General features: G+C 55.1%; 7 protein-coding genes and 1 non-coding gene across 8 annotated transcripts; 5 read left to right on the top strand and 3 right to left on the bottom strand.

Moving 5' to 3' along the window:
• The first annotated feature begins 3998 nt into the window (after window positions 1-3998).
• On the top strand, window positions 3999-7152 carry B0T15DRAFT_193187 (cellobiose dehydrogenase). Its single transcript, XM_062862469.1, has 9 exons — window positions 3999-4129; window positions 4186-4352; window positions 4417-4898; window positions 4961-5300; window positions 5368-5857; window positions 5918-6183; window positions 6243-6336; window positions 6408-6640; window positions 6724-7152. The coding sequence occupies exons 1-9, from the start codon at window positions 4081-4083 to the stop codon at window positions 6970-6972; spliced, it is 2370 nt and encodes a 789-aa protein (XP_062721088.1). The 5' UTR covers window positions 3999-4080; the 3' UTR covers window positions 6973-7152.
• Window positions 7153-7299: 147 nt separating this feature from the next.
• Window positions 7300-7391, top strand: B0T15DRAFT_t116. The gene has a single exon. It is a non-coding gene; the product is annotated as a tRNA-Asp (tRNA).
• A 1207-nt stretch (window positions 7392-8598) lies between these two features.
• Window positions 8599-9946, top strand: B0T15DRAFT_555378 (uncharacterized protein; the record flags this gene model as incomplete). The annotated part of the gene is made up of 3 exons (XM_062870389.1): window positions 8599-9657; window positions 9775-9778; window positions 9861-9946. The coding sequence occupies exons 1-3, from the start codon at window positions 8713-8715 to the stop codon at window positions 9944-9946; spliced, it is 1035 nt and encodes a 344-aa protein (XP_062721089.1). The 5' UTR covers window positions 8599-8712.
• A 1454-nt stretch (window positions 9947-11400) lies between these two features.
• B0T15DRAFT_555382 (uncharacterized protein) lies at window positions 11401-13350 on the top strand (the record flags this gene model as incomplete). The annotated part of the gene is made up of 3 exons (XM_062870390.1): window positions 11401-11579; window positions 12318-12500; window positions 12598-13350. 3 exons carry the CDS (start codon window positions 11401-11403, stop codon window positions 13271-13273), a joined length of 1038 nt encoding a protein of 345 aa, XP_062721090.1. The 3' UTR covers window positions 13274-13350.
• Window position 13351: 1 nt separating this feature from the next.
• On the bottom strand, window positions 13352-15052 carry B0T15DRAFT_555392 (uncharacterized protein; the record flags this gene model as incomplete). The annotated part of the gene is made up of 3 exons (XM_062870391.1): window positions 13352-14288; window positions 14370-14957; window positions 15026-15052. 3 exons carry the CDS (start codon window positions 15050-15052, stop codon window positions 13581-13583), a joined length of 1323 nt encoding a protein of 440 aa, XP_062721091.1. The 3' UTR covers window positions 13352-13580.
• Window positions 15053-15209: 157 nt separating this feature from the next.
• B0T15DRAFT_531933 (uncharacterized protein) lies at window positions 15210-20543 on the bottom strand. The gene is made up of 3 exons (XM_062869285.1): window positions 20208-20543; window positions 20015-20126; window positions 15210-19959 (listed from the first exon to the last, which is right to left on the bottom strand). Exons 1-3 carry the CDS (start codon window positions 20294-20296, stop codon window positions 15481-15483), a joined length of 4680 nt encoding a protein of 1559 aa, XP_062721092.1. The 5' UTR covers window positions 20297-20543; the 3' UTR covers window positions 15210-15480.
• A 176-nt stretch (window positions 20544-20719) lies between these two features.
• B0T15DRAFT_193239 (DDHD domain-containing protein) lies at window positions 20720-24824 on the top strand. Its single transcript, XM_062862471.1, has 6 exons — window positions 20720-21406; window positions 21477-22612; window positions 22674-22909; window positions 23065-23689; window positions 23830-24483; window positions 24535-24824. The coding sequence occupies exons 1-6, from the start codon at window positions 21170-21172 to the stop codon at window positions 24659-24661; spliced, it is 3015 nt and encodes a 1004-aa protein (XP_062721093.1). The 5' UTR covers window positions 20720-21169; the 3' UTR covers window positions 24662-24824.
• A 456-nt stretch (window positions 24825-25280) lies between these two features.
• Window positions 25281-26306, bottom strand: B0T15DRAFT_193257 (uncharacterized protein). Its single transcript, XM_062862472.1, has 2 exons — window positions 26265-26306; window positions 25281-26198 (listed from the first exon to the last, which is right to left on the bottom strand). The coding sequence occupies exon 2, from the start codon at window positions 26116-26118 to the stop codon at window positions 25330-25332; it is 789 nt and encodes a 262-aa protein (XP_062721094.1). The 5' UTR covers window positions 26119-26198; window positions 26265-26306; the 3' UTR covers window positions 25281-25329.
• Window positions 26307-26651: the final 345 nt, after the last annotated feature.

The following is a 26651-nucleotide window of genomic DNA, read 5'->3' on the forward strand; positions in this document are numbered from 1 at the left end:
TATTCATCATTCCCCTTTCCCCCAAGGGGGTGCAGAATTCAGATGAACACCGCTCCAACCAGGTTTTCACGGAGCATTTTACAGTGTCGAACTTATTTGCAGGCGTCTGGACCATCTCCCGACAATAGCTAGTTCTGCTTTTCCATCCTTCCCGGGCATACAGGATACACACGGTACTGGTATATAACGATGGCGCTAGATGGACTTCCCGTGTCTGTCCGGCTGTCTGTGGCATCTAATGGGTTGCTCGATTTCGTTTGGAAATCTTTCCCCCTGTACATCAAGCGAAGCGTTCCTTCGTCGATATCTCGTGTGTTCATAGTGTACTGTGTAACCAAAGAGAACGGCCCGGGACAACGACGCTTCGCTTGAACTAGTACCGCAGCCCGGGTTCACTGTCAATGACAGGCGAGCATCACGTCAAATGTAGAGACAGAACCCGTTCCGTGGCGGAAGCACCCACTGTGGTCCGCCACACAGTAGCTTCACCTTCGAAAAAGAAACCGTCCCACTGTCTGTCACATGCATCATCTGCGGCAACCATGCTGCTTCGTTCGTCAAAGACCTTCAGCGGACCTGTCAGTCGCGGCGTCGCCCAGGGGTAGCTTTGCCTCCGTCGACGTGCCATACAGAGGTATGTATAAAGCTATATAGGTCAACCCCCTTCAGCTTTCTTCTTGCTCCCCGTCTTACCCTCCATCTCCTTACTGCGGATTCCCCTCGGACTGCGGCCCTCTGGGATGTTAGCTAACCTACTAGTATATCGCTGAGATATATCCCCAAACTTGAGCATGCCTACAACATAAGTAATGCTCTCCTTTCCCTCGTACTTGTTGTCTCATATCGATTCGGCACTGGTTGCGCCCATCTTCGGGCCCGGCCTCATGCGGTTCCTTGGCTTCCTTGCTACCCGATCCCGATCCATCACTCCTATTCCTATCCTCCCTCTACCGGGCCGATGTAATCCCGCGCCGGCCTTTCGTCTTTCCCATCCAAAATATCCAAATAGGTCGTGGGATAATCTGATTTACCGAAGGTTAGCCCGCAAGCTAAGAGAAAGAGGTACAAAGGGTTGAGTTTGTGTGGCGGTTTATCAATGCGAGACAGCCAGCCACCGATCATGCCGAGAAGCGATCAGCGAAGAAAGATCCGCAGTGCCGGTCATTGCCGTATTCGGCCCGGAGGACGGCTGATCTGTTCGGAACGCCAAGCCCAGTTATCCGGAAGTGGGACCGGGGCCTGAACCGGGGGCCGGCTCGGCCGGGGCCATGTGTCACACTCCTGACTCACACAGGGCACTGCCTTCAATGCGAACATGGAAGTGTTATCTTTTCTCTTCCACCCAGTGCCCCTACTCTCTACGACATCATTGCATACGGGTTTACAGGGTCGCTGAGCTCAACACCGATTACTATACAGGGCCGATTAAAGTTGGACAGATTCGGATTGGAGGTAGGCGTCTCGCACGGTTGCGTGAACGAGCAAACAAGGACGGCAAACTAAAAGCGCGCACACCGTGGCCATATTGATGGTAGTGCTAGTGCAACACCTGTAGGCAGCCTCCATCAGCGGCCGCGTCGACAGCAACTCGTCGATGTCGCAACCTTCCTGCAGTCTGTCGCTCGACCACCAACGGTGAAATGTGCACTCCTCTTTTTGCAAAATTTAGATCCTTCACTCGAGCTGGATAGTTTGTTCGGGACAAAACAAATACAACTTTTATGGGCGTGAGATCGCTTTCAGCTTTACTGCAACCTCTTCGGTCAGGGCCTCAGATCTGGGAGATACCGTGCGGTGGCCAGGCTCAACTTGGTAGAACAACTAAGGTATCGCTCTTCTTTGCTGCCTTTCCCCCCTGGGGGGTGGAGGAGACTGACAATATTTACATGCTGATACGGAATAAGTACGACCCAATCCTCTACATCGTCCAATGCGGCCTTGCCAGAGATAACCCCAGCTTTGCCAATAAGGACCAACAGAGCACGCCTCCTGGGTCCTGGGACTTTAGTCACGAATGTAGGTGCCTATCCAGCTCCAAAATCATAGATATCAAACCCAGTGGTAAACAGATTAGATAGCAAGGGGAAGGACGCGGTCCTTCACGCGAGGAATAGACAAGGTAGAGGTACTCGAGCCAGATACCTTGTTGAAACGGGAGGCTATTGATTGCAGTATGAACTTGGTAACCTAGCGTGTATTATCACAGATGTGGTTGTGATTTGCCACTACTCCACGCAGCTAGGGTCTGTTGCGGCGCATTATGGTGAAATGACTACCTACTATTAGAATCTCCCCTACCACATTTGTCCTCCAGGCTCGACATGTAAACAGGAGAAAGGCGGTTGTCCTCCTGCTTGCAATGGTCAGAGAAACACCGGTAATTTCACAGCGCTTGCTTTGTTATCTTAAGTTACGGACATAGGTAGGTACTTACCTTAGCTATAGTCTGAAGAGTGAAAGAAAATCAGGACTAACGAGGTCATTGTCGCGCAGAACGAGGAATACGGGCACATAGGAGTCCTCACCTTGCGTACTTAAGTTACATAAAGAGCCCGCCCCCTGACTCTCATAGACTCAAGCCTATTACCCATTCATGCACATGAAGCACAACGCACTTATCCCTCTGGCACGACGCTAAGGTCCGGTCACAGACTGTCTCAATGTACGTTGCCAGCCCTTCGGTATGAGAGACTGGGATAATCACCTGGGTGCCTGTGCCTTTTTATCTAACTACCGCAACGTTTGCCAAATACTAGTAACTTGAAGCGTCAATGAGCAGATGCTGTCTCCCATGTGAAGCAGAGTTCACTGAGCAAATCCTTGCTTATTTTCACCCAGCTAGGCGGCAGGCCAAAGGCGCTGTCCGGGTCTGCCGAGTGAACAGAAACGGAACGTAACCGCAATGGGCCGTCGGACCGCTCAGCTTACTATAAGCAAGTTGATTGGGTATAGGCTGATTATCAAAACGAAATGGACCCACGAAGGGCTCTCCAGGACCATGGAGGATTGTGAGGATGAAGACGGAGGGACGCAGTCAGCGAAACGGGCATGGGGGGCATGGCCGGGGATTTATCCAAAGTGGGGGTCGAATTACCGCGCCCAGAATGCCACCGTTGCCACAGGATCTCTTTCTGGCACCGGACAAGCCCGCATGCAAGGACCTCAACATGGAATGATGGAAGTCAGCCCGTCAATTGCGAGTGTTCTCTGCAGTCAGTAGGTATTTTGGCAGAGACAAGGAGAAAGATTCGAGCTTGTTATGCCACAGTCCGGACGCCAACCGACACTCGACATCTCTGACTTATTGAGTTTCGATGCTTGGAAGCCACAGCTGATTGTTGCATCCCGACCAAAGAGCCGATCGATCCCCTTTGTTCGACCGCTGGGTTTTACCCGTGAATCATCAAGCTCCGGTTTCTGCTTGCCTATCGTTTCAAACTTCCAATTCTCATGCCGTTGGTTCGCTTATTATTACGTTCTGAGCAGTCCCCCGCAACGTTCCCCTGGGGCGCATGTCAACATCGGCGCTTGGTTCCGCATGCTACGTTGATTCCCCGGCTCTGCCATGCCCGTGCTCGCGCCTGGCAATCAGCTTTGTCGGCAACCCCTGGCAGGCGTTGGGGCCGGTCGCACTCAGGCGACTCCTTCCCCAATCTACATGGTCCCTTTAATATGCACGCCGCGCTAACTGGCCCGCCGATCCCATATGCTTCTGGTTTGGAGGCTATACTCTGGCGCTGCAGCCCAATCTATCCGCCTCCAGCAGCGCCAACAACAGAGGGGTTGGCATTCTTCCGTAGGATCCGTCCTATCGGCCACGTTCCGTTCTCCTTTCCCCGGAGGCCGGAGAGCCTTTCCGTTACTTCAATCACGGGAGCCCGGGGCACGGGAACACTGCCTACCTCAGGTAGGTAGGTCGGGTAGGTACCTGACAGGCTGACACACCGTCGTGGCAAGAGCAGATATGTGTTATTTATTCCTTCTGCTCTTCCGCAATCGCCTTTGACCAGGAGAGATGCTTGTCTTTCCTGGCTCAACCTGGTTCCGGCACCTCCTGTGACTCCCGGCTGCGTTCCAACGATGAGACTTCTCAGCCGCATTGGGGCGACCGCCCTCGCGGCGTCGTTGTGTAAGTGGTGCAGCATCATCAGCTTCCGAGGCCTTCGCAGCACTGACCTTTCCCAGGCCTGCAGCAATGCGTAGCCCAGATGACCGAGGGGTCTTACACCGACGCCGAGACGGGTATCAAGTTGAAGACATGGACGGCTACCGACGGAGCCCCTTTCACCTTCGGCCTGGCCTTGCCCTCTGATGCCTTGACCAAGGATGCCACCGAGTACATTGGTCTTCTGGTGGGTTCGCAGATTGCCTCAACAAAGATCTTGAAGGCTCATTTGACTGACATCATTATTGTAGCGCTGCCAAATCGCAAATGCCACGTCGCCCGGGTGGTGCGGTCTCTCGCACGGTCAATCCGGTCAGATGACGCAGGCGCTGCTGCTCGTGGCATGGCAATCCAAGGGGACGGTTTACACGTCGTTCCGCTATGCCACCGGCTACACCCTGCCCGGAGTCTACACGGGCGATGCCAAGCTGACCCAGATCTCGACCAACGTCACCGACACCAGTTTCGAGCTGCTCTACCGGTGCCAGAACTGCTTTGCGTGGAGCCAGGAGGGGACCACGGGAAGCGTATCGACGAGCCAAGGAAACCTGGTCCTCGGTCACGCGGCGGCCAAGCAGGGGCTGGAAAATCCCACCTGCCCGGACCAAGCCACCTTCGGCTTCCACGATAACGGGTTTGGGCAGTGGGGTGCGCCGCTTGAGGGTGCCAACCAGGCCTCGTACACTGAGTGGGCGGCGCTGGCCACAAAGACGCCTGCCACTACCTGCGACGGGTGAGTTTCAGCCCGGTCTCTTGGTCAAATTACCTACGCGGTTCTGACTGTGCTGTTCTCAGTCCCGGCGGCCCCATCGCGGAGTGCAAGCCCGCCCCCACGACGACGTACGACTACATTGTCGTTGGGGCCGGCGCGGGCGGCATTCCGGTTGCCGACAAACTCAGTGCGGCCGGCCACAAGGTTCTGCTCATCGAAAAGGGGCCGCCTTCGACCGGCAGGTGGAAGGGGACCATGAAGCCGCAGTGGCTGGAAGGCACCGAGCTGACCCGCTTCGACGTCCCGGGCCTATGCAATGAGATCTGGGTCAACTCTGCCGGCGTGGCCTGCACCGATACCGATCAGATGGCAGGCTGTGTCTTGGGCGGTGGGACTGCTGTCAACGCTGGTCTTTGGTGGAAGGTAAAGCAACCCTCCCGCTCTTGCTGTTTCGAACGTGGAGCCTGGAGACTAATAACGGTGTTGCTAGCCTAATTCCAAGGACTGGGATTACAACTGGCCCAACGGTTGGAAGTCTAAGGACCTCGCTGCCGCAACAAGCCGCGTCTTCAGCCGGATCCCGGGCACGTGGCACCCGTCTGTGGACGGCAAGCTTTACCGGCAGGAGGGATATGACGTCCTCACCAGCGGTCTCGCCAAGTCCGGGTGGAAGCAGGTGGTTGCCAACGACGCGCCCAACTCGAAGAACCGCACCTTCGCCCACACTCACTTCATGTTCTCCAACGGCGAGCGGGGCGGCCCGCTGGCGACCTACCTCGTTACGGCGGACGGACGGTCGAACTTCGACCTGTGGACCAACACGGCCGTGAGAAGGGCGATCCGCACGGGAAGCCAGGTTACGGGTGTTGAGCTGGAGTGCCTGACCAACGGCGGCTTCAGCGGCACCGTCAAGTTGAACCCCAAGGGCGGTGTCATCTTCTCGGCCGGTGCTTTCGGTACGGCGAAGCTGCTATTCCGCAGTATGTGTAACACCGTGGTGTGGCCGGGAAGTGAAAGGGATAACTGACAAAGTGATGCAGGCGGTGTCGGCCCGGAGGATCAGCTCCAGATCGTCGCCAATTCGAAGGACGGCGCGACCTTCACTCCCAAGAGCGACTGGATCAAGCTGCCCGTGGGCAAGAACCTGATCGACCACCTCAATACTGACCTGATCATCACGCACCCCGATGTCGTCTTCTACGACTTTTACGAGGCGTGGGATTCCCCCATCGAGAGCGACAAGAACTTGTACCTCGATAAACGGTCTGGTATCCTGGCGCAGGCTGCACCGAACATTGGCCCGATGGTAGCCCTGCCCCTGAATCTTGGCCTCGCGCACATGGATCGTAGCTGACCGTAACGCAGATCTGGGAAGAGGTCACCCCCTCGGACGGCATCCTCCGCCAGTTCCAGTGGACCGCCCGTGTCGAGGGCGATTCCCGCCAGACCAACTCGACGCGTGAGTTGTTTCCCCCCCACAAGACACAAGCCTCAACCCTTTTCGCAGGAAAGCTAAAACCCGTCTCCTAGACGCCATGACCCTGAGCCAGTACCTCGGCAGAGGTGTCGTCTCGCGCGGCCGCATGGCCATCACTCCCTCGCTGGACACCGTCGTCGCCGAGGCCCCCTATCTCCACAACGCCGGCGATAAGGAGGCCGTCATCACGGGGATCAAGAACCTGATGGCCGCGCTGAACGTCATCCCCAACATCACCTGGGTCCTGCCCCCGCCCGACGGGACCGTCGAGGATTATGTCAACAGCGTAAGCCTCCTCTCCTCTCCTCTTCTCTACCCCAACAAAAAAATTAGTAACCAGTGTTTCGCTGACAAATAAAAAAAAAACAGCTCCCCGTGACACCCGCAGCTCGGCGCGCCAACCACTGGATGGGCACGGCCAAGCTGGGCACCGACGATGGCCGGAAGGGCGGCGGCACGTCGGTGGTGGACCTCAACACCAAGGTGTACGGCACCGACAACCTGTTTGTCGTGGACGCGTCCATCTTCCCGGGCATGAGCACCGGCAACCCGTCGGCCATGATCGTCATTGCGGCGGAGCAGGCGGCCGGCAAGATCTTGGCTTTGAGGGGTCGGTGAAGGAGAAACGGGGGAAAGGGTCTTGATAGTAAGGCTGCGGTCTGCGGATGTAACGTGTATGTATAGGGGGTTTATTACGACGAAGAAATAAGTAGGGGGCTTTTCGCCCATCCCTCTGACAGCCACTCCTTGAGAAGTATGCAGCGTTGATCTTGTGGGAAAACTCTGAAACAAAGAAACGGATCCCTTTCTCTGGATACCTTTATCTAGCTGGCCACGATCACAACTCCGTCTGCTTGATGTCCTGTTACCTTGAAGCTTTTGCACTTAATAGAGTACTGGCACGGAATCCCCTGCCACGCTACGGTGGGTGACAACACCCACAATTCTTCCGTAGTATAGTGGTCAGTATGTGAGCTTGTCATCGGACTCCGGTCCTGACGTCGCTCGAGACCCGGGTTCAATTCCCGGCGGGAGAGATTACCACATTTTTTCGCACATCTTTTCAGATTCTGACAGATTCTGGTCGTCGAATTTGGCCCATCATGTTTTTTTATTTTTTATTTTTTATTTTTTTTTTTTTGTTTTTTAAGTCTCAGTTCTCTCTAGGCGTAACCATCAACTGTTGTCGTCTGGATGATATCCCATCCCTCGGCATGGACTCCATGGAGCCTAAGCAGGGTAATCAATCATGGCCAATACCACGGTCAGCCCCGACAGAAACCAAAGGCAAAAGGGTGCTTAGCCTCAGCGCTGCTTAGGTACGGTACCCTAGGGTTGGAACCCGGAAGCTTGCGAGGTTATGGACCATTTGCTACTGAGGGCATGACGCCGATCAGCGACACCAATCAGTTGAGCAAATGACTCCCCAGGTCAGGAACTGAAGGTATGATATCGGCAATGAGTTTCACTTCGCACATTTCGGATTCGGATTTCTATTGTGACGATGAGGACGCGGACAATAATGTATTCTGCCAACTCATCTACGTGATATGTGAAGCCACAGTCAGAAACTGGGACATAATTCCCACCTGCGTTACTTCGAAGGCCTATTTCTATTTCATCGGTATTCCTGTCATAAAGTGGTTGACTACCAGGTACTAAGCAGAGACGGCACCGGCTACCCCTGATTCGAACAATCACAGTTAGCATTGTGAGGGCAGTTTGGCCATCATTTTACGCGTGACCGCCGTGTGGATCTAGACGTTCAAGTTCCAACTACACACACTTGGTGCCATGTGCACGTGTCACTTGTGTTTTGAGGCATCTCGACGGATCCGTCGCGTGAAAGTCGCATAGAGGTTTCAGACCTTGGATCAGGTATAGCCCGCGTCGCCTCCTGTGCCCGTGGCGCCATACGGGAGTAGTAGAGACGAGAGTCTAAGTAGACACTGTGACTTCCTCTATGCGCGCCTTCGGTCATCCGAAAAGAAGCTCGAGCGTCGTATGAGCCCAACAGATGGCCAGCTCAGCCTATCAGACCTACCATCCTAATTCTGTTTGATTGAAAGCCGAGTCATCGTTTGTGGCGTGCACCACTTTCGCCACCACCGACCGACCTTCTTCATCACAAGTCACGTCCGGTGTCACCGCACCGCCCCAAGCCAGATTTCCTGTGCATATAAATCTTCCTAAGAATCTTCAAGGCGTTGGCTCTCCAAATTTACTTCATACTTGGGTACTCACTACAAACCGACCGACTTGCTTAGGCATTCTGCTAACGAGCCTGAAGCTGTTGTGTTTTCAACCCTCAACTTAGTTTAACCCACACTCCCTGAGTACTCGATACCCCCGCCCATTATGTGTGTCGGCATCATCGGACACTGCTCGTGCGTGCGCTGTCTCGAGCAGCCGAACCCAGGCAAGCTCCTGCGCGTCGATTTCTGCAACGAGCACCAGGAGCGACTCCGTGGCGTCTGGAAGCGCTCCTTGCCCGTGCAGCCCACGATTGCTCTTTGCCCCAAGGTGACCTTCAAGCGGGTCCACGACCCCAACAGCTGCCACTGCAAGGGCGTCGATGCTGTTGAGACCGAGCAGAATGCCTCCACTGCTGCTGCCGAGCGGCCGTCGGAGGAGCCTGCCGTAGTTGCGCCGTGGTTCGCGGCCGCGAACCAGTCTGCCGCGATTCCCAACGCTGACAAGGGAAAGGGGAAGGTGAAAGAGACTCAGCCGGCTCCCCAAGCTGGCCATGAACGCGCTGAGAAAGAAGCGCCGACAGGCAAGTTCAAGGAGCCCGCTCAGCACCCCTCTCAGACCGACAGGGAGGAGGAGCCCTCCTTCCCAACCATCCTAAAATTCACCCCAATCAACCGCAAACCGGCTGTGTCGACCAGCGAGAACCGTCCCCGCGGCGGCCTCGACTCTGGCACACCACCTGCTGGCAATCCCAAAGAGAAGGAGAAAAGCGCCACCGCAACCTCAAAAAAGCCCGACAACATCATCAGAAAGCGCACTCCGCTGCCCAGCAGTCGTCCCCGCCCTAGGCCTGCCGTCTCAGCCTCCACCTCCGCCTCTGGCACTCCCGCGCCCACCCCGGACCCGGACACGGACACGGACAATAAGAGTGGAGAAGAGGAGGGGGAGGAGCACTCTGCTCCTCAGCCCGGTCACAGCAGGCCCTACTCGCCGCCCCTGGTCCGCGAGGCGGATGGTGCGCGGCCGGGCTGTGGACCGTGGACGGTGGAGGAGACTATCAAGTTGCTGGCGCTCAAGTCCAAGGGGCTGGGGTATAGTCAGATGCAGCCGGTATGTTTCTTCCTCTTCTTTTTCCTTTCCTTTTTTTTGGCCGGGGGGGGGGGGGGGGGGGGGTGTTTCTTCCTCCTGTTCCTGATGAAAATGGATGGATGGACGGATGCATTTCAGGGGCGTGAGAGGGTTAATTATTACCACCCTACCTAGGTATCTTTTGGAAGCTAGGTTGTGCTAACGACAAAAAAAAAAAAACACAGTGGCTCCCGGGCGTGACGAGCTGTCCTGCTATGATCGCATCCATCTGCTGGCGGTCAAGTATGGCTATGAGGAGTACATTGATTAGGGTCATCTTTGGGAATTGATCTGGGCAAGGGGGGACTGCATGCTCGGGGTGTTGGATCAAGAGTTGGTCCTGGATAAGGGAGAAGACGGGGTGGTAGTAGCAGACCTGGGTTATGCTGCTGGATTCCGGCGTTTTGGAGGGCATTGGAACATGGATTTTCATGGGCAACGGCAGACGGCTGCCATAAAGCGTACACATGGAGTTTCAGGTATTGTGGATTCTTTTGCACAAGGGGGGATTCTGGGGCTGCGTATTGGGCCCAGCCGTGTTGATCTTAGATACAGTTCTTGAGCTTCTTGAGTCTCCAATTCGTTGCTGCGGTTTGTATGTATGTATTGTACATGGACACCAGGTATAGCAAATGTTGAAGAATGCCGCGGCTGGTTGACAGTCAAATGCACAACCAGTTTGACTGGCAGACACGTAAGCAAGACATCCCACAGGAATACGCCATAGTTGACATCACGCACCCAAGAGAGAGCTTGTAAAAGAATGCCTGCAGAATACTACTACTAGTACCTATTAACACTGCGCATCGTCAGCGGGGTGCCCCTTTTACCATCCGCCTGCTTCTAATGCTTCAATATTTTGGACCTGAACCATACGAGCCCTCTCAAGTGATGGTTCTTCTCACAGAATAACACAAGACGTGTGTTTCGATTTTGACTTGGACTTGGATTTGTGCCTGCGTTCGGTTCGGGGAGATCCACCACGGGCTTCCGGGGTACTCCAGTTGTCATCGTGGTGGCGGCTGCTGCTACCGTGATGGTGGCTGCCACCAGACTGGCTGCCACCATCGTGATGGCTGCTGCCGTGCTGCCGGCTGCTACTGGAGTGGTCTTTCTTAGAAAGCTTCCGCGAGCTTGAGGACTTCTTCTTGGACATCTTTGTAGTCGTTTCCCAGAGCGTTACAATAGGTGTAGATCTAGCTAGGTGTACCATTAGTTGGAGATCGACAGGCCATTGGTAGTTAGACTTACGTAGGGCTTGAGCGTTGGCGATGGCAGTTGTGGTTTGTGAGCTCGAGTTACGAATATGAGAATTACAACACGAAGGGGGGCTTGGAGAAGACCATATATATCCGCATAGGAGGTGCCAACAGGCTCGGGGATATGCCCAGAAATATTCAGTAGACTTTAGCTCCCAAGCATGCTTGGGTCACTAGATTGTCGTCAAAGGCGAATGGAGAGAGCCATGAAAGCGGCCGACATGAGTTGATGGCCCGTGACTCTGCTCTTTGACAACGAGCGATATGTGTCATGACACTCGGATAGAAGGCCTCAAGTTGTTTCTTTTGGGGTGTGTTGTGGTCATAGCTGGCCCAGAACGTTTAGATTGTGCTGAAACTAGGTATCTGAGCAAGGAGCCCGCCTCGCTCTCCGTCGTCTGCTGACTCTGAGCCTCATTTCTTTGACTTCTTGGCCCAGACCAACCCTAAAATCCCAACCTCCACCATGTCCCTCGTCTTGTTCTTCGATTTCGACTTGGATTCCATCTCCTTCGAGTCCTTCGACTTGCGGTTGGACTTTGACTTGGAATCGACCTTGGGGTCTGATTTGGACTTAGACTTGGGTCCGTCTTTCTTCGTGGCCTCGGGCATGATCAAAGCTGTCGTGTACTGGAACCTTCTGAAGTATGTAGACCTAGGCATAACGTTGGCTGAGATCAAGGGTATCATTAGTTGTGAGGCTTACCTAGATCCTGAACAGGGCCAGCTGGTTGTGTAAGCGCATTGCAGGTGTAGCGAGACACAGTAAAGAGGAGAGTCATGGAGGGGACGATCTATACGTACAAGACGCCATCACAGCTCTGATCACACACACATCAACAGTCACAGGTGCTGAGGTCCGTAGCCTGCCCGCGGTCACGATTCAGGTCAGCGTGAATGAAAAGCTAGCCACAGAACGTGTCCAGAGGTTCGGATGGGTTGAACTTGAATCCCCTGTTCTCCACGGCTGACACGCTCTCTGTTACATTGGTCACCCGCACCTAGACACAAACACTCGGGATGGCGGCGTCGACAGTGCTCTTTTTTGTGTATCCAAGAAGCTTGGAATCATGTGTTGCGGCCATTGCTGGCCCGTATGCCAATGCTGTATGTAGCAAAGGCTATCTCTCCCAAGCATCATGCTCACCCTCTCTCTCCCGTTTACCACCTAATCTACGCCCTGGCCATGCTTCAAAACTCTCAACGACACCATTCAAGTGCCCCTCCTAGTTGATACATTCCTTCCAAATACCATACGCCTTCGACACCAGCAAAGATGCCCCATCCAAGTCTGCTCGCCATAACATTACTGTTGCTCTCCGGGGCTACGGTCAAGCCGGTTCAGGGAGCGGCTCACGCCTTCGCTGACCAATACACGGACAGGGACACAGGGATCGCCTTCTCCGGATACTCTTACAAAAGTGGCTACGGCTTCGGCATGGTGATGCCGAAGCAGCCAACGACCGACTTCATCGCGCAGATCGTATCGCCCCTGGCGGACAGCGCCGGATGGGCAGGCGTCAGCTTTGATAGCTCCATGGTGGGCCCGCTGCTGCTTGTAACATGGTGAGAACCAATCCAAAAACAAAGAAGGGCGATGGTGGTGGGACAAGGGAGGATAATGGAAGGGAGACAATGAGACAATCTCACTGACTCCCAACAGGGCCAACGGCAATAAAGTGATGACAACCCCTTACGTAGCCAAAGACTATACCCCTTCCGGAGTGGTACCCTACACAGCGCACCCGATATCCCTGAGGCCGATCGAGAAGGGAACCTACGTCAACGACACCCACGTCTCCTCAACTTTCCTCTGCGGCGGCTGCATCAACGCCGACTCCTTCAACGCCAACTGGACCCTCGACAGAAAGCACGAGGCCGTCTTCGGCTACGCCTACTCGCAAACCGCTGTCCACGACCCGTCCAACATCAACACCAGCCTCTCAGACCACACATCATCACGCGGAGGCGGGTATGGCGCCTTCACCATTGTGCTGAGCGACGTCAGGTCTGAGCTCTATGACAAGTACGCGGCGTTGGTGGTGGAAGAAGGCCCGGGAGGGGTGATCGGCGTTGAGCCGGACCACCCGACGCCGAGCCCTACCACCAGCACCAGCTCCAGCTCGGCGGCAAAATCAAGCTTCTCCCTGACCACGGAAACACCTGCTGCTGCTACTGCCGCCGCGCAGGGCTGGACGGACCCATGCTTAGAGTCAGGGTTGGCGTGCGACATGCCGACCGGGTTAGACTTCAGCCACCGGGAGATACCGCTAATGGAACTCATGGCGTTGGCGCTTGTGGGCTTGCTGTACTTGTGGCAGGCATTCAAGTCGAGCTGAGAGGGATGAAGTTGGGAGCTGTATTCAAGGAGCTGGACGCTGGGGAAAATAAGAAGCGGCCGTGGATTGGAAACACAACAGACCTGCATTAGAAGTGAGCCGCGCAGTTTTTACATGCCATTCTCATTTGCTTTGCCATACGAACTCATTAGGAAAGACTCGATACTTCGCGGCGCTCTTCCCAACGCCGATAACGGGCCTGATGGCTCTCAAAACTCCTTATATGTCATCAAGCAGGGTATCCAGACATCGACCGATCCAGCAACGCCTAACGCCAACCCCCCCAATCCAACAGGAAACGCCCCGTTCAAGCGCTGTTGCCAAAGAACTTTGTGATCTTCTGGCTGCCATCCGCCTTCGCCTTGGCCTTGGCCGGACTCCGACCCGTGTTGCTGGTCGCGCTGATCTTGCCTCGTCCCTGCTGCTTCCCCTTAACAGGGGACGACGGCTTCGCGTGTGCCACTTTCTTAGCCGGCGGCTCTTCCTTAACCGGAGACGAGTCCGCCTCTCGCTTGAACCCCTTCTTCGGCGTTGCGCTCATCCCGCCATCGTCAGCCCCCCTTGCTAATTCATTCACTGTCTTCAGCTCCCTCTCAACACTCTTCCCCTGGCTTGAACTGGCGTCATCTTTCTTCACCTCCACCTCTACATCCGCCTTCCCTACTCCCCCCTTCTTCCCCGCCGCCGCCGACCTCTCCGCATTAGCAAAGAAGTTGGCAATATTCGCCTTATTCTCCCTGCTCGCGACGGGAATCACAAAGCTCGGCGAGTTATTCCCCACCTTCCCGACCTCCTTGCTGACGGGATACACCTCCAGCTCGCCGTCAAACGGCCGCAGCACCGCCTGCAACTCCTTACTCCACTCCGTCCGCCCAGGGTCCAACCACGTCCACAGCGCCTCCGACCCGGGCTCCAAGATAACCGGCATTCGATCATGCAGGAACTTCAGCTGCGCGTTACTGTCAGTCGTGATGATCGTGTACGTATAGAGCGGCCCCTCCCCCTTCCCTTCCCCCTGCCCTTTCCCTTTCTCCCCCTTTCGGTTCTCCCCCCCATCATCATCATCATCATCATCATCATCATCATCATACCGCACACAATCCCACAACCCTGCAAAGCACATCAACCTCCCATCCTTCCGCTTCACGTAATGCGGAACCCTCTCCTTCCCGCCGCCAGGCCCCCGCTTCAGCCACTCGTAGAACCCCTCGGCCAGCACGACGCACCGCTTGCGCGCCTTCATGCTCGCCCACATGCCGCCCGGGGTCGCGAGCGAGTCGTCGCGGCAGTTGATGGTCTTGAGCAGCGCCGGGTATGAGGGCTTGCCCTTGGTCCAGAAGGGGACCAGGCCCCATTTCATGGACTGGAGCTTGTAGTGGTGCGCTTCTTTGGCTTCGGGTTCCGTTTCCGGGGTGCTGTCTTCTTCTTGTTCTTGTTGTTGTTGCTGTGCTGCGTCGCTGCCTTGGTGAGTAGTACTACTAGTAGTAGTGGTGGCGGTGGTGCTGGAATTGCCAGCAGTAGTTCCGGCGCCACGATCGGGCACGTCGGCGCGGTAGACGACGCCGTAGTAGCCCGGCGCAAAGTTGTAGCTCTGGCGCGGCGCGCCGTCGCCTTCGTCGGCCGGGGCATCGTTGACGGGCATGTCCATGTCATCTTGGAGCATCTGCCTGATTTGTGACGGCCTCTGCAGCCCAATTGATTAGAAATGACGGGGATCTCAGGTGTGCCGCGTGCGCCACGACTTTCACTCACCAACACCAGCGAGTATCGGCCGCACATGGTGGACTTTTGTCGCAAGCCGGAGATCTAGACAGAAATTGCTGTTTCTTTTTTTTTTTTTTTTTTTTTTTTTTGGGTATGACGAGAATAAGACCGTGCTTGCGCAATGGTACACGAAGATGGGAAAGTGCAATTCCGATGTTGCACTTCACCTGGTTCCCGATGACGTTGATGCAATGGTTTGGGATCGCGATTTGCGGAGCTCAAGTCGCGTAATAGGGTCGCCAGATCACGTGGTCTTCTATTAACTACTATTAGCCTCAAATTCCCTCTTTGGTCTCAACTCTCAAGTGAGCTATCCGTACTTGCTGAATTGACAGCCAATTTACCACCACAGATACTAAGTTGCCGAAACATGAACGCAAATATTGTAGTTAACTGACGCTCCTCCCTTCCTAGCAAACCTAAAAACACACCGGCACACCGGTTTACCCAGCCACGGCCACCATGGCCGACAATTCGATCCCTCCCTCAACAACCCCATTCCTGCGCTTCTCCATCCTCGTCCTTCGCTTGACCGCCTCATCTTTCTTCCACGCATCCTCAAACAACGTCGGCTTCGGCACGACCTGATGATCCCGAATTCCGAGCCTCCTGACAACCTGGAACGCCCCGGTACCGATCGACATGGTCTGGCCCATGATAATGCACTCGCTCACGCCCTGGATGCGGTCCTTCTTCATCCCCGCGGCCGCGTCAAACAGATGGTCGGGCGTCTTCTCGAATGACGCAAGCTGCAAGACACTGTCGCGCATCTTGGCTAGCCCGAAGCGTGTGATGCCCAGGATCTCGCCCTTGTACGTCATCACGTCAGCCAGCAGCTCCATGTGGCGCGGGTCGATGTTCATGTCGCCCATGACAGAGCCGATTTCTGTGGCGATGGTCGTGCGCGCCGCCTCGATGCCCAGCACGTCGCGGCACTCCATGACCGAATTGGTCACGCACTTGGTGCCGACCACGCCCTCCGTCGTCATGCACGCCCGCAGGCCGTATCCTTCAACCAAGACTTTGTGCTGGCTGGTCTTGTCGTCCGTTTGGATGATGGCTCGCGCAGCTTCCGGATAGCCCGAGATGGAGACTTGTGGGAGCATCCGCTTGAGAAAGTTGACCCGCAGCTGGAAGTCCGCGGCCGATTCGTTCATGGCGCTGGATACGAGCTGGCCCTTTTCGATCGCGGCCGCCCGGACACGCGCGGCTTTTCTTGCGGCCGTCACGTCCTGCCATGTGTTGCGCACAATGACCTCGACGCGATCGTGTCCGATCCGCAGGTCGTCCGGCTCCACCTTAAGCTTGAGCTTCTTCGCCCGCACGATGGCGTCCGCGATGTCCTTCATGGAGATGCCGAGCTGCATGTCGGAGAGCGCCTGCAGATCCACCTGCAGCACGATTTTGGCCACATCCGGGAGCCACTCATCGTCAATGTACGATATGACATCCGAAATGTAGGTCTTCTCGATCCTCCCCTTGACCACGCGCGCCGCCTTGAGATCCACCTTGTTCTCCAACTCGCAGGTAATGACAGGCGTGCTGATGAGTTTGGACGCGTTGATGATTTCCTTGATACGGGGCACACCCTGCGTAATACTCATGCCTGCGACACCAGCAAAATGGAATGTCTTGAGCGTCATCTGCGTACCAGGCTCGCCGATAGACTGCGCACCGACGGCGCCAACAGCATGCCCCGGCTCGACGCGTGCCTTCCTGTACTTGTGGAGACACATCTGGATAAACTGCCGCAGTGTGCGCTCCGAGACCTTTGCAACGCGGTCAACATGGCCTTGGGCCTTGGCCCGTATCCTCGCCTCCCGAGCCGCCTCATCCAGCTCGCTCTCTTGGTCGAGCTCTCGGCGCAGATCCTTCAGAACATACTCAAACGGCTTGTGCGGCTCGCCAAAACTGTCGAGCTCCATTTCCGAATTGTCTGTTGATCGTACCGGCTCCCATCGGTCGAGTTCTTTCTTCATCGCCTCGTCGCCGGGTGGTAGGCATGGATCCAGACCGACCGCCTTGCGTGCCTTGGCTAGCTTCATGGCATGCTCTCTGACGTAGTCCCTGATCGTGTTGAGGTAGACTCGGGCGCTCTCGTGCTCATCAATGGCGATCAGGACGTCATGATCCATACTCTTACGGATCGTCTCGTCGTCGTACTTGATCTCCTCGTTTGTAACAAGATGCCTCCTGACATACTTTCTCCTTTCCTCGTCCAAGATCGTCTTGCACAATTCTTGAATTTCCGATGGCAACAACGACACTTCGGAATTGCTCCAAGTGACGCTCTGCGCGTGATTCCACGTTCTGGCAAAATCGACGGGTTTTGCATCGCCTTCCATGTCGACAGGATCGAGTCTGTCAGCGCCGTACTGGAACTGCACGATTCCGCCCTCGGACGTGCGGACCGTGTCGTCATACTGAGTTGAGAGATCTTCTAAAGATTTCATAAGTCGTCTGGACATGTAGCCGGTCTCGGCTGTCTTGACGGCTGTATCGACCAAGCCTTCTCTGCCGGAAATCGCGTGGAAGAGGAACTCAGTTGGGACCAGGCCGGTGTAGAAACTGTTCCTGACGAAACCTTTTGACGGCGGCTGGCGTGCGTTCTTGTGGAAGTGCGGCAGACTGCGGTCCTGGAATCCATCCGGCACACGCTTGCCGCCGATAATCTGCTGTCCGACGCAGGCAACCATCTGGGCCACGTTGATATCAGACCCCTTAGAACCGGATTTGGCCATGATTAGTGGAGCATTGTTCTTGCTCAAATTTCCGACGCAATAATCACCCGCCTGCTGTCTGACTGCGCTCAGCACACCGGAGATGGTGTTCTCGAGAGTCTCCTCCAGGTTGCAGCCGGGAGCCTTTTCCAGCTTCCCTTGCCTGTAGGTCTCGATGAGTTCGTCGCACCTTTTGTAGGCATCTTCCACGAGCCTCGACTTGTACTCTGTCAAGGCTCCCGACGGCCACACATCGCCGACACCGATCGAGAACCCACGGAGTGTCAGTGTTCTAGCGCAGAGCTTGGCCAGGCGGTTCATAGCAGCAGCAGCATAATCCGGTCCAAAATCCCGAAGAATCACGTAAAAGACCGAGTTCTTTTTGCCGCCTCCGACTGTTGACTTGTCCATCCTGCCGCACATGACTTCGGAATTCCGAACGACTAGGAAGGCGTCGTCAATGTCCATGTCGGGAATCTGGCCATCGTTCTTCTTCTTGAAAACCTTGTTCTTCGCGTCCAGGTTCACCAGGACAGGGGATTCTTTATTAGGCCGCATGAGGACGTTGAAGATCTGCTTGCCCGTCCAGAGTGCCCTAGGCTTGATAATGGCGGGCGGAGGGAGCTCAAGATATGTGTCTCCCAGAAGCATCTGAGTGCAGATGTAGGTAAAAGCCGTCCGGTCGAAAAATCTGTCCTTGCTACTGAGCAGAAAGGCCGCAGTGATAAAGTCTTGCGTAGCGGCAATGATGGGCTCGCCATTCTTAGGGGTGATCAAGTTGTGCTTTACGCCCATCAGGTTAATGGCCTCTGCTCGAGCCTCCTCTGTCTGCGGGACGTGCAAATTCATCTCGTCTCCGTCGAAATCGGCGTTGTACGGCGTACAGACACATTCGTTGAGACGGAAAGTCCTCCAGGGCCGAACCTTGACGAGATGACTCATGATACTGAGCTTATGCAGAGACGGCTGTCGGTTGAAGAGGACAATATCGTTATCCTCCAGGTGGCGTTCGACAACATCTCCAAACTCTAGACTGCTAGCGTGCCTCTCCCGGAGCGATTCTGTGCCGATTTTGAGGTCATACTTTGCGCCGTCTTTCTTGACGATGCCCTGAGCACCGGGCCAGATGTTGGGTCCGTTGATCACACGTTCCCGGAGCTTCTCAATGTTCGCGTGGTTCACTCGTTCGGGATACGTCAGGTTCTTGGCCACCAGCTGCGGGACTGCCACCTGCTCGATGCTGAGGTTGGGATCAGGGGAGATGACTGTTCTCCCGGAGAAGTCGACACGCTTTCCCGAGAGATTGCCACGAAACCGACCCTGCTTTCCCTTGAGACGCTGGCAGAACCCACGAATAGGCTTTCCAAACCCAGGTTGATACAGGCCCGGGACATCGCTGTTAACATACATGCCCACCTGCAACTGCAGGAACTCCCATTGTTCCATAATCACAGGTAGTGCAACCCCCTTCTTGAGCGATTCGCGCAGATGACCGGCGTAGAGAATGATTTCTGACAACTTGCTTGTGATGTCATCTTCATTACTCGCATTCTCCTGGGCAACCGACGGCCTGATGGCGATCGGCGGCGCTGGGACGTATCTCCAGAGGAACATCTCGGGTCGTCCTTCGGCAGGATCTAACCCCAGAAGCTCGCAGTCCGCGGGTTCGATCATCTTGAAGAGATTCAGGACTTTCAGGGGGTTCAGATCGTCCATCGCCTTGCGCGTATGCTTCTCCAGTTCAGGTGTATATTTTTTGGCTTGTTCGAACGAGGCATCGAATTCAACCTTGGCTTCGGGCGGAATCTTTTTCTGTGCCGTCGATTTGTTGTAGGCCGCGAACTTGTCGTGTACGAGCTTCATAACGCTCAACTTCCGTATTACGCCTTGTATCGAGCCACAGTACGGACAGGTCCTAGCCTTCCTACACTGCTCATTGATCTTCTTGAGAATCGCCGTCCGCCTTAGATTGTCGATGCCGGGGCGACGCAGTTCCTTCAGGAATTGGCGCCGTTCAGGCTCCTGGAGAAGGACTTTCGCGCAGTCCTTGCAAATATTTTGCAGCGTCGTCTGGATATATTTCAGGTAGCCGATGTGGAAGACCGGGAGCGGCAGTCGGACGTAGCCAAAATGACCGGGACACTCCTTAAGACCAAGCTGGCATGTGCTACACTTGCTCTCTCGGTTTGTGCTCGACGTTCCCTGAGATCGTGTCAGTTCCTGGACCAATGATCATGAAGTACGGCAAGATACGAACCAGGCGTGGATCGAGGGGTCCATGTGGGAAGGGCGTTCGTCGATTTTCGACATCGTAGAGCAAGTTGTCAGAGACCTCGAGGACGCCTTGGCTCACGATATCCTGATGAGATCTACAAAGAAAGCATACGTCAGCCACCTGGCTTCCAGTATCTTACCTAGCCGACTCGAGGAAGGCTTTGGAGGGTTCTTACTGGATGCCGAACTTGAGCGCCTTGAAGCGCTTAGGGAGCTGGTCAACCAGCTGCTCCTTGCGTCGGCGCACTCGCTTTTCAACTGCCATGTCTATTCTATTGTCGAATCTTCTGAATATGGGTTGCTGGTCGAGGAATGGTAGGTTCCGGTAAGGCCTTCGACGTTGATTGTGGACTACCTGCTCATAGCGGGCAACAGGTGTCACTCGGAATAAATGGTGCTGATGAACGCGCGCGTAGATGGGACGCGTAACCTAATGGTGGTATGTGGCAAGTCAATAACAATCGTCGTCCGGTGTTGTTGACAAGATGGCGAATAATTTTGATAGAGGCGGGGCATGCGCATGGAGATGACTCCAAGAATCCAATTCCGAGTCGTACCCCACCAGGATGCGATGCGACGCAGGGATCAGACCACAACCGTAGTGGGCACAGATCCTTGTTGCATGCGTCTTGGCGCTGCGTTAACCTCAAGATGACATACTAGTAGTTGCTATACTTGAGCTTGGAGCTCTCAACTGACCCGAACGACAACCACTCAATTTGAACCCATGTGATTAGCCTGTGCCTCACCCTTGGAACATTGTTAACTCGACCAGACTGCCCAACCACTTAGTGACCTTTTCCGCTTTCTCTTTCTATTGTCCAACCCTGTCTCCGCTTCATCCTGAGTGCGAAAGGCAGACGCCGCGCAACCCGGAACTCCCGCTCCGCGCCACTGCAAACGACAAAGTTCCTCGCCGCACAGTGTTCAGTTCTTCACTCGGTTCCAGCCAGTGACAGGGCTGGCAACCCTCGAGCGCTCTATCACTTCCTCCATATTGGCGTCTCTAGTGCCACTCCCAATTCGCCCTCATTGCAGGTTGTGCCGACGTGTCCTTCAACGAAGTTGCCGACAATCTTTGCAACAAGCGAGGACATCGAGATTTATTTTCGGGTGGCCACTAGGCCATACCGAAGCCATGGCGTCGACATCCGGCGATAAGAAGGCGGAGAAGTCGTATCTCGCCTCAGCTGTCGACTCTATCAATCCGTGGGCCCGGGGCCGCAGCGCGACCCCGACACCGAAAGAACCTCAGCCCGTCATCGCTCCGTCAAATTCTGTAGACCATACGACGAACCCTTACTATGGACAGAGCCTCTGGAGCTATCCGCCGGACTGTCCACAGCTGAAAGTGCAATGGTTCCACGCAGTGGACGTGAGTGGTCCAAGGATACTTACATTCCTTGCCTCGCCTTTGAGGACCATACTTATCAGAACTCTGCCAGGTCCCGAAACGCAAGCCAAAGTTCATGCAATCCAATAGTACTAGCGACACAAAACCGCCGCAAGCGAAGAAGTTTGTCACGTTCTCTGTCGAGGACTCCCGCGCCATCGAAGCCGCATATCAGAACAAACTACAGGAGCTGGAGGCGGAAAGAAGTCAGGAAAGCGTGCATGCCGCTGCACGCGCGGGATCTAAACGGCCGCGTGCCGCCTCTCCAGAAGCAGCACAGGACGCAGATCAAACGATTCCCTCCACAAGAGTCGCGGTAAACGAAGACTTTCTCTTCGACGTCAGCATAGAAGACCGTGAACTTGCCCCTGTCTATTGGGAGGGCCCTGTCTACGAGGTGCGGCGTGGAAGCTGGTTCTATCAAGAAGGTTCGACACTCCGGCCCTGTGAGGAGAATCTAGCCGCCCAGCTTGAAGAGGGCTACCTCAAGGTCAAGCCCTGGCAGTACCCGCTCAGGTCGCGTAGCAATTCTGCCTCAAAGGTTGATACTTCAAAGGCCTCGATCGATAATCTGAGGAATGCTGCCGAAGCGCAAGATGATGTATCCAAGAAAAATCCTGCAGCAACTCAACAGCATCCGTCAACGCACCGTCTCTTTGGGAGCTACATGAATAGCGTTGTGACGTACCAAGATTCAGCCACAGCCTGGCTGTCGTCGGACAGCATGTTATCCTGGGTGACGTCCACGGTATACGAGAAATTCGCCGTTGGCGGCTACTTGAGCGGTACAAAGCTCGTTCGTGGTTATGAGGAGCCGAAAAAGTCTAAAGACGAGAAACGGCCGCCTACTCCAACAGAGACAAGGTCAGCCTCCAAAGACCGCGGCGACAAGCCGACCAAGGCGCAAAAGAGACGTTCCATGCCCCCATCCAGCACAGGATCCGAGCCAGACGTTGTAAAGGAGGGGGTTCCAGACGCTCTTGAGAGCACTCGAAACCGTCTGACGCGGCAGATATCCAATTTGATCGAAGGCGTCGAGGATCCAGACGGGGAGGAAGAGGCCATTCGAGAGCGTGAGGAGAAGGAGATTCTAGGAGATTACAACGTACGGGCGGACGACAACCCGGGTCGCTCCATTGAGCATCTCGTGTTAGTCACCCACGGGATTGGGCAGCTACTTTCGCGCAGGTATGCCTCTCCTCTCTTTTTTCGATGTACAATACAATACCTATGGAGCTGACGGCTGCAGGATGGAAAGTATCAACTTCGTGCACGACGTCAACGTACTACGCAAGACCATGAAGTCCGTATATTCGGCTTCGGCAGACTTGCGGGCCTTGAACTCCGAGATCGACGAACCTGGACTAGGGAACTGTCGTGTCCAGGTCCTGCCTGTTTGCTGGCGCCACCTCCTTGATTTTCCAAAGCGCAAGCCAAAGAAAGGTGAACGTGACCTCGGCGAGATATTCAACGAAGAAGCAGACTGTATGTCTCCCAGAGTGGCGTATCTCTTTTTTCTTGTTTTTCTTTATTTTTCTTTTTTTTTTTCTTTTTTTTCTTTTTTGTCATTTTTTTTCTTTTTTGTCTTTTTTTTTTTTTTTCCTTTTTTCTCTTTTTTTTTTTGGGCTAACAGCGCACAGATCCCTCTCTCGAAGACATAACCGTCGAGGGAGTGGCATTTGCAAGGTCCCTTATCTCGGACCTTGCTCTGGATGTCCTCCTCTACCAAAGCGCCTATCGAGAACAGATCGCAGAGATCGTTCTGAAGGAGGCGAATCGAATCTACAGGATCTTCAAGGAGCGTAACCCTGAGTTCAACGGCAAAGTCCACATTGTGGGACACTCACTAGGTTCCGCAATCATGTTCGACATACTCTGCCGACAGAAAGAGCAGAAAAGGGTGAACGAGTCGCCGAGGAATCCCCTCCGGTTCTGGCCTGCTTCGCAGGACAGGTATGAGCCAAAGGAACCGAAAGAGCTCGCCTTCGATTTTGAAGTCGAGGACTTTTACTGTCTCGGCTCTCCTATTGGGCTGTTTCAGATGCTCAAGGGGCGAACGATCGCTGCACGGAATCACCCCAGTGCTCTCCCATCCGAAAGCCCGCTCAACCCAGAGTACATGGACGATCCCTTTCTGGATATCCCCGCTTCTCAATCCTACTCCAACCAACGCGTTTCGCCAATCACCGGACTCCCATTCACCGTTTCCTCCCCGAAGGTCGGACAGCTATTCAACATCTTCCATCCCTCCGATCCCATTGCTTAGTATGTCAAATTCGTGCTGTTTATGTCCGAACCTGGCTGTCTCAGGAGTCAATGTGCTCCTGAGACAGGCTTTTGCTCCCGAATTGCTCCCGAGACACCCCGATCCGGGAAGAAATGGCTGACATTGTTGGATACCCTAGTCGGCTGGAGCCATTGATAGCCCCAGAAATGACAACGCTGAAACCCCAGGCGCTGCCATACACAAAAAAGAGCCTCTTCGGCTCCGTCGCGCAGCAAGGCTTAACTGGCATCGGCGCCAAGGTCGGCCAAAGTGTCTCCGGCCTGTGGAGCAGCCTCAGCGCCGGCATCGCAAGCAACCTCCTCAACCGCAGCCTGGGCCTCAGCAATGAAGATGTAGCCAAGATCACGGCGTCTCAACAGCAGCAGCAGCAGCAGCAGCATGCTCTCAGCCCTGGTGCTGGAACCAATGTCTCAGCGGGCGTCATCCCCGATGCCAGTGCTCTGTCTGCGGCTGAGCGAAGCGAGAAAACGGCGGAGCGCATGCGGCAGCTAGCCAGTGTCGCAACCAATGGCCGCGGGCCAACGGTGAGTGGCAACGAAGCGACACTGATCGATGATGAGTTGGAGACGCTGTTTAGCAGGTTCCAGAAGAACCGGGTTGATATGGCAGCTAAGGAAAAGGGTAAGGACAAGGGGGCCGCTGCTGGAGACAGTATCAGCCTCAGTAAGGAGAAATTCCTGGAGGAGGAGAGGAAGGCTCAGAGGCTGAGGCGGGAGGAAATGAAGATTCGGGCGCTGAACCGGAATGGGAGGGTGGATTACTGCATTCAGGAGTAAGTTCGATCGCACCCTCAGCACTGCTGCAGCTGGCTAATTGGCAATAGGAGCGTGTTGGATTTCAATCCGATTAATACCATCGCCTCGCATATGAGCTACTGGGCGGACGAGGACGTCAGTCATTTTATGCTGTCACAAATGTTGGCGAGCAAACCGCGGACGCCCAGGAGTTGACCAGCCTGTGGCTGAGAGTAGCAACTCCATCCGCCACCTCTGAACCTTTCTATGGCGTTATTGAGGGAGTATGGCTTATACAGAGGGGGCTGCATTCGGGAGGATAGAAGGTGTCAAATACCATCTCGACACGGCGTTTCTGTGTGTACATGTGGATTCTTCGGCGACTGGCATAGATAGGTCCGATTTTTACCAGATCTCGAATTATTATCCCAGCTCAAGGCCTTCCATGCCCAAGTCGGTCTTCTAATCCAAGCCAACAAGCGGTGAGAAAGTTGTGACTCGGATAGTCCATGAGGTGGTGCTGTAACAGTCATTCTGTGTGATGTCGCGTCCGCGGATACCTCCTGAAATGCCCCACAGCCACAGCAGGGAGTATGACATGGCGTTCCGACAGCAAGATGGGATACCAAGTAGGTCGGGTGGTCATCTCGTGGATGAGTATCGTGTCAACCAGCACTGTCAGGCTCGTGCCGCCGAGAAAGGAAGGTTGATAGAGCGGAACATGGGCCCGGAGGTGTCTTGGCTGAGTTGCAGTCCGGGTACCAGAGGTGTCAAGGAGGCTCGATGAGCTCGGGATGTCCTCGACCCGTTCCCTTCCTCGTCCCCTAGCAACGCCCCAAACCTTCCTTTCCCGCCCTCAACTTGTCTAACACGTGCTCCCTCCGTTAGGTAAACAGCCCGCCCTCAACCAACCGTGTCCACGGATGACCCAATTCCAGACACACATCCCCCGCTGTCCTCCCCCTCTCGTCCCTCACAAACCTCACATCCTCTTCCACCGGCAACGACCCAGCCTCCCTCCTCGCCAACCCCATTCCCTGCGCCGCCTGCACCACGGCGGGCGGGAAATCCTCACTCCGCGCCGCGCTCCCCAGCCAAAGTAGCAACCATACCACTTCCTCCTGTTGCGCCTCTAGCGCCACATGCAGCGCGCTCCGCCCGTCGTTGAGGGGGTCCCGCCATACGAGGAGCTGCGACGCGGTCACTGGCGTGTCGTCATCCATGTTTTCCTCGAGGTCCCGGAGCAGCTCCACCATTCCCTGCAAGTCGCCCTCCGAGGCGAGCGTGTGCAAGGCGCGGGCCGGGCGAGCTTCCGGGTGAGAGGCGATGAAGGCTTCTTCGAAGAGGGTAGGGGCGATGTCTAGGTCTTCCTGCATCCCGCCTTCGTTGGTGTAAGTCGTGAGTATGGGAGTGTCTCGTAAGCTTGGCTGCGCGGATGATGAGGACGACCCAGCTGCCGCGGAGGTAGGGGATGGGAGATAGCTGTTGCAGGAGGGGCAGCTGAGCGAGGAGGCTACCTCAGCGGCTTGGTCCAGCAGGCATTGCCAGTGGAAGTGGCAGCCGCACGGGAGGACAAGGTCGTCCGGAACGGTCAAGCCTTCGTCCCCCGACTCCTCAGCATCAAGGGTTAGGGTGAGGGGGTCGTGGCAGGCTTTGCAGGCCGCTTCTGTCATTTTGAGCGCTCAAGCTTCGGTAACTCTTGATAATGATGATGTCTCGATTTCGAAATGGGCGATCCACGAGAGCTTGGTTTCTGCGGAGCAGGTCAGTCACCGGATGAGGGTGACATAGAAAGACAGCGTGCGTTACACCAACTTACCAGCAATACGTTTGAACTGGCTGGTGGCGGATTGACCGATATTCTTTGATTGGGTTCCTGAAAATTGCTTTGGAGAGGCAGCCGTTTTACTCCAGGCTGTGAAGTTATCCGCAAGACGCCAAGAGAAGAAATAGGAAAGAAAATTCGCTGCTGTTTGTTAGCGCACTACTTAAGGTATGGCGGGCTAATGCTGTGAGACTGCAAGCTGAGTAGGTGGCAGCGCAAGTTGTCTCTTAACGTTCTAGCCCCGCAACACCGCAATGGAAAAGCCTCGAGGTTGGGGTGGTGCCTGGAGCTTGATTGGGCCATTACGCAATCCCCTGTGGCTTGGTTCTCAAACCCCGGTCGGGATTACATCAGGGCCCTTGTGCAGGGAGCCCCGCGATC

The sequence above is a fragment of the Chaetomium strumarium genome (genome assembly GCF_033439665.1).
Source record: "Chaetomium strumarium strain CBS 333.67 chromosome Unknown B0T15scaffold_4, whole genome shotgun sequence".
NCBI classification, from domain to species: domain Eukaryota; kingdom Fungi; phylum Ascomycota; class Sordariomycetes; order Sordariales; family Chaetomiaceae; genus Chaetomium; species Chaetomium strumarium.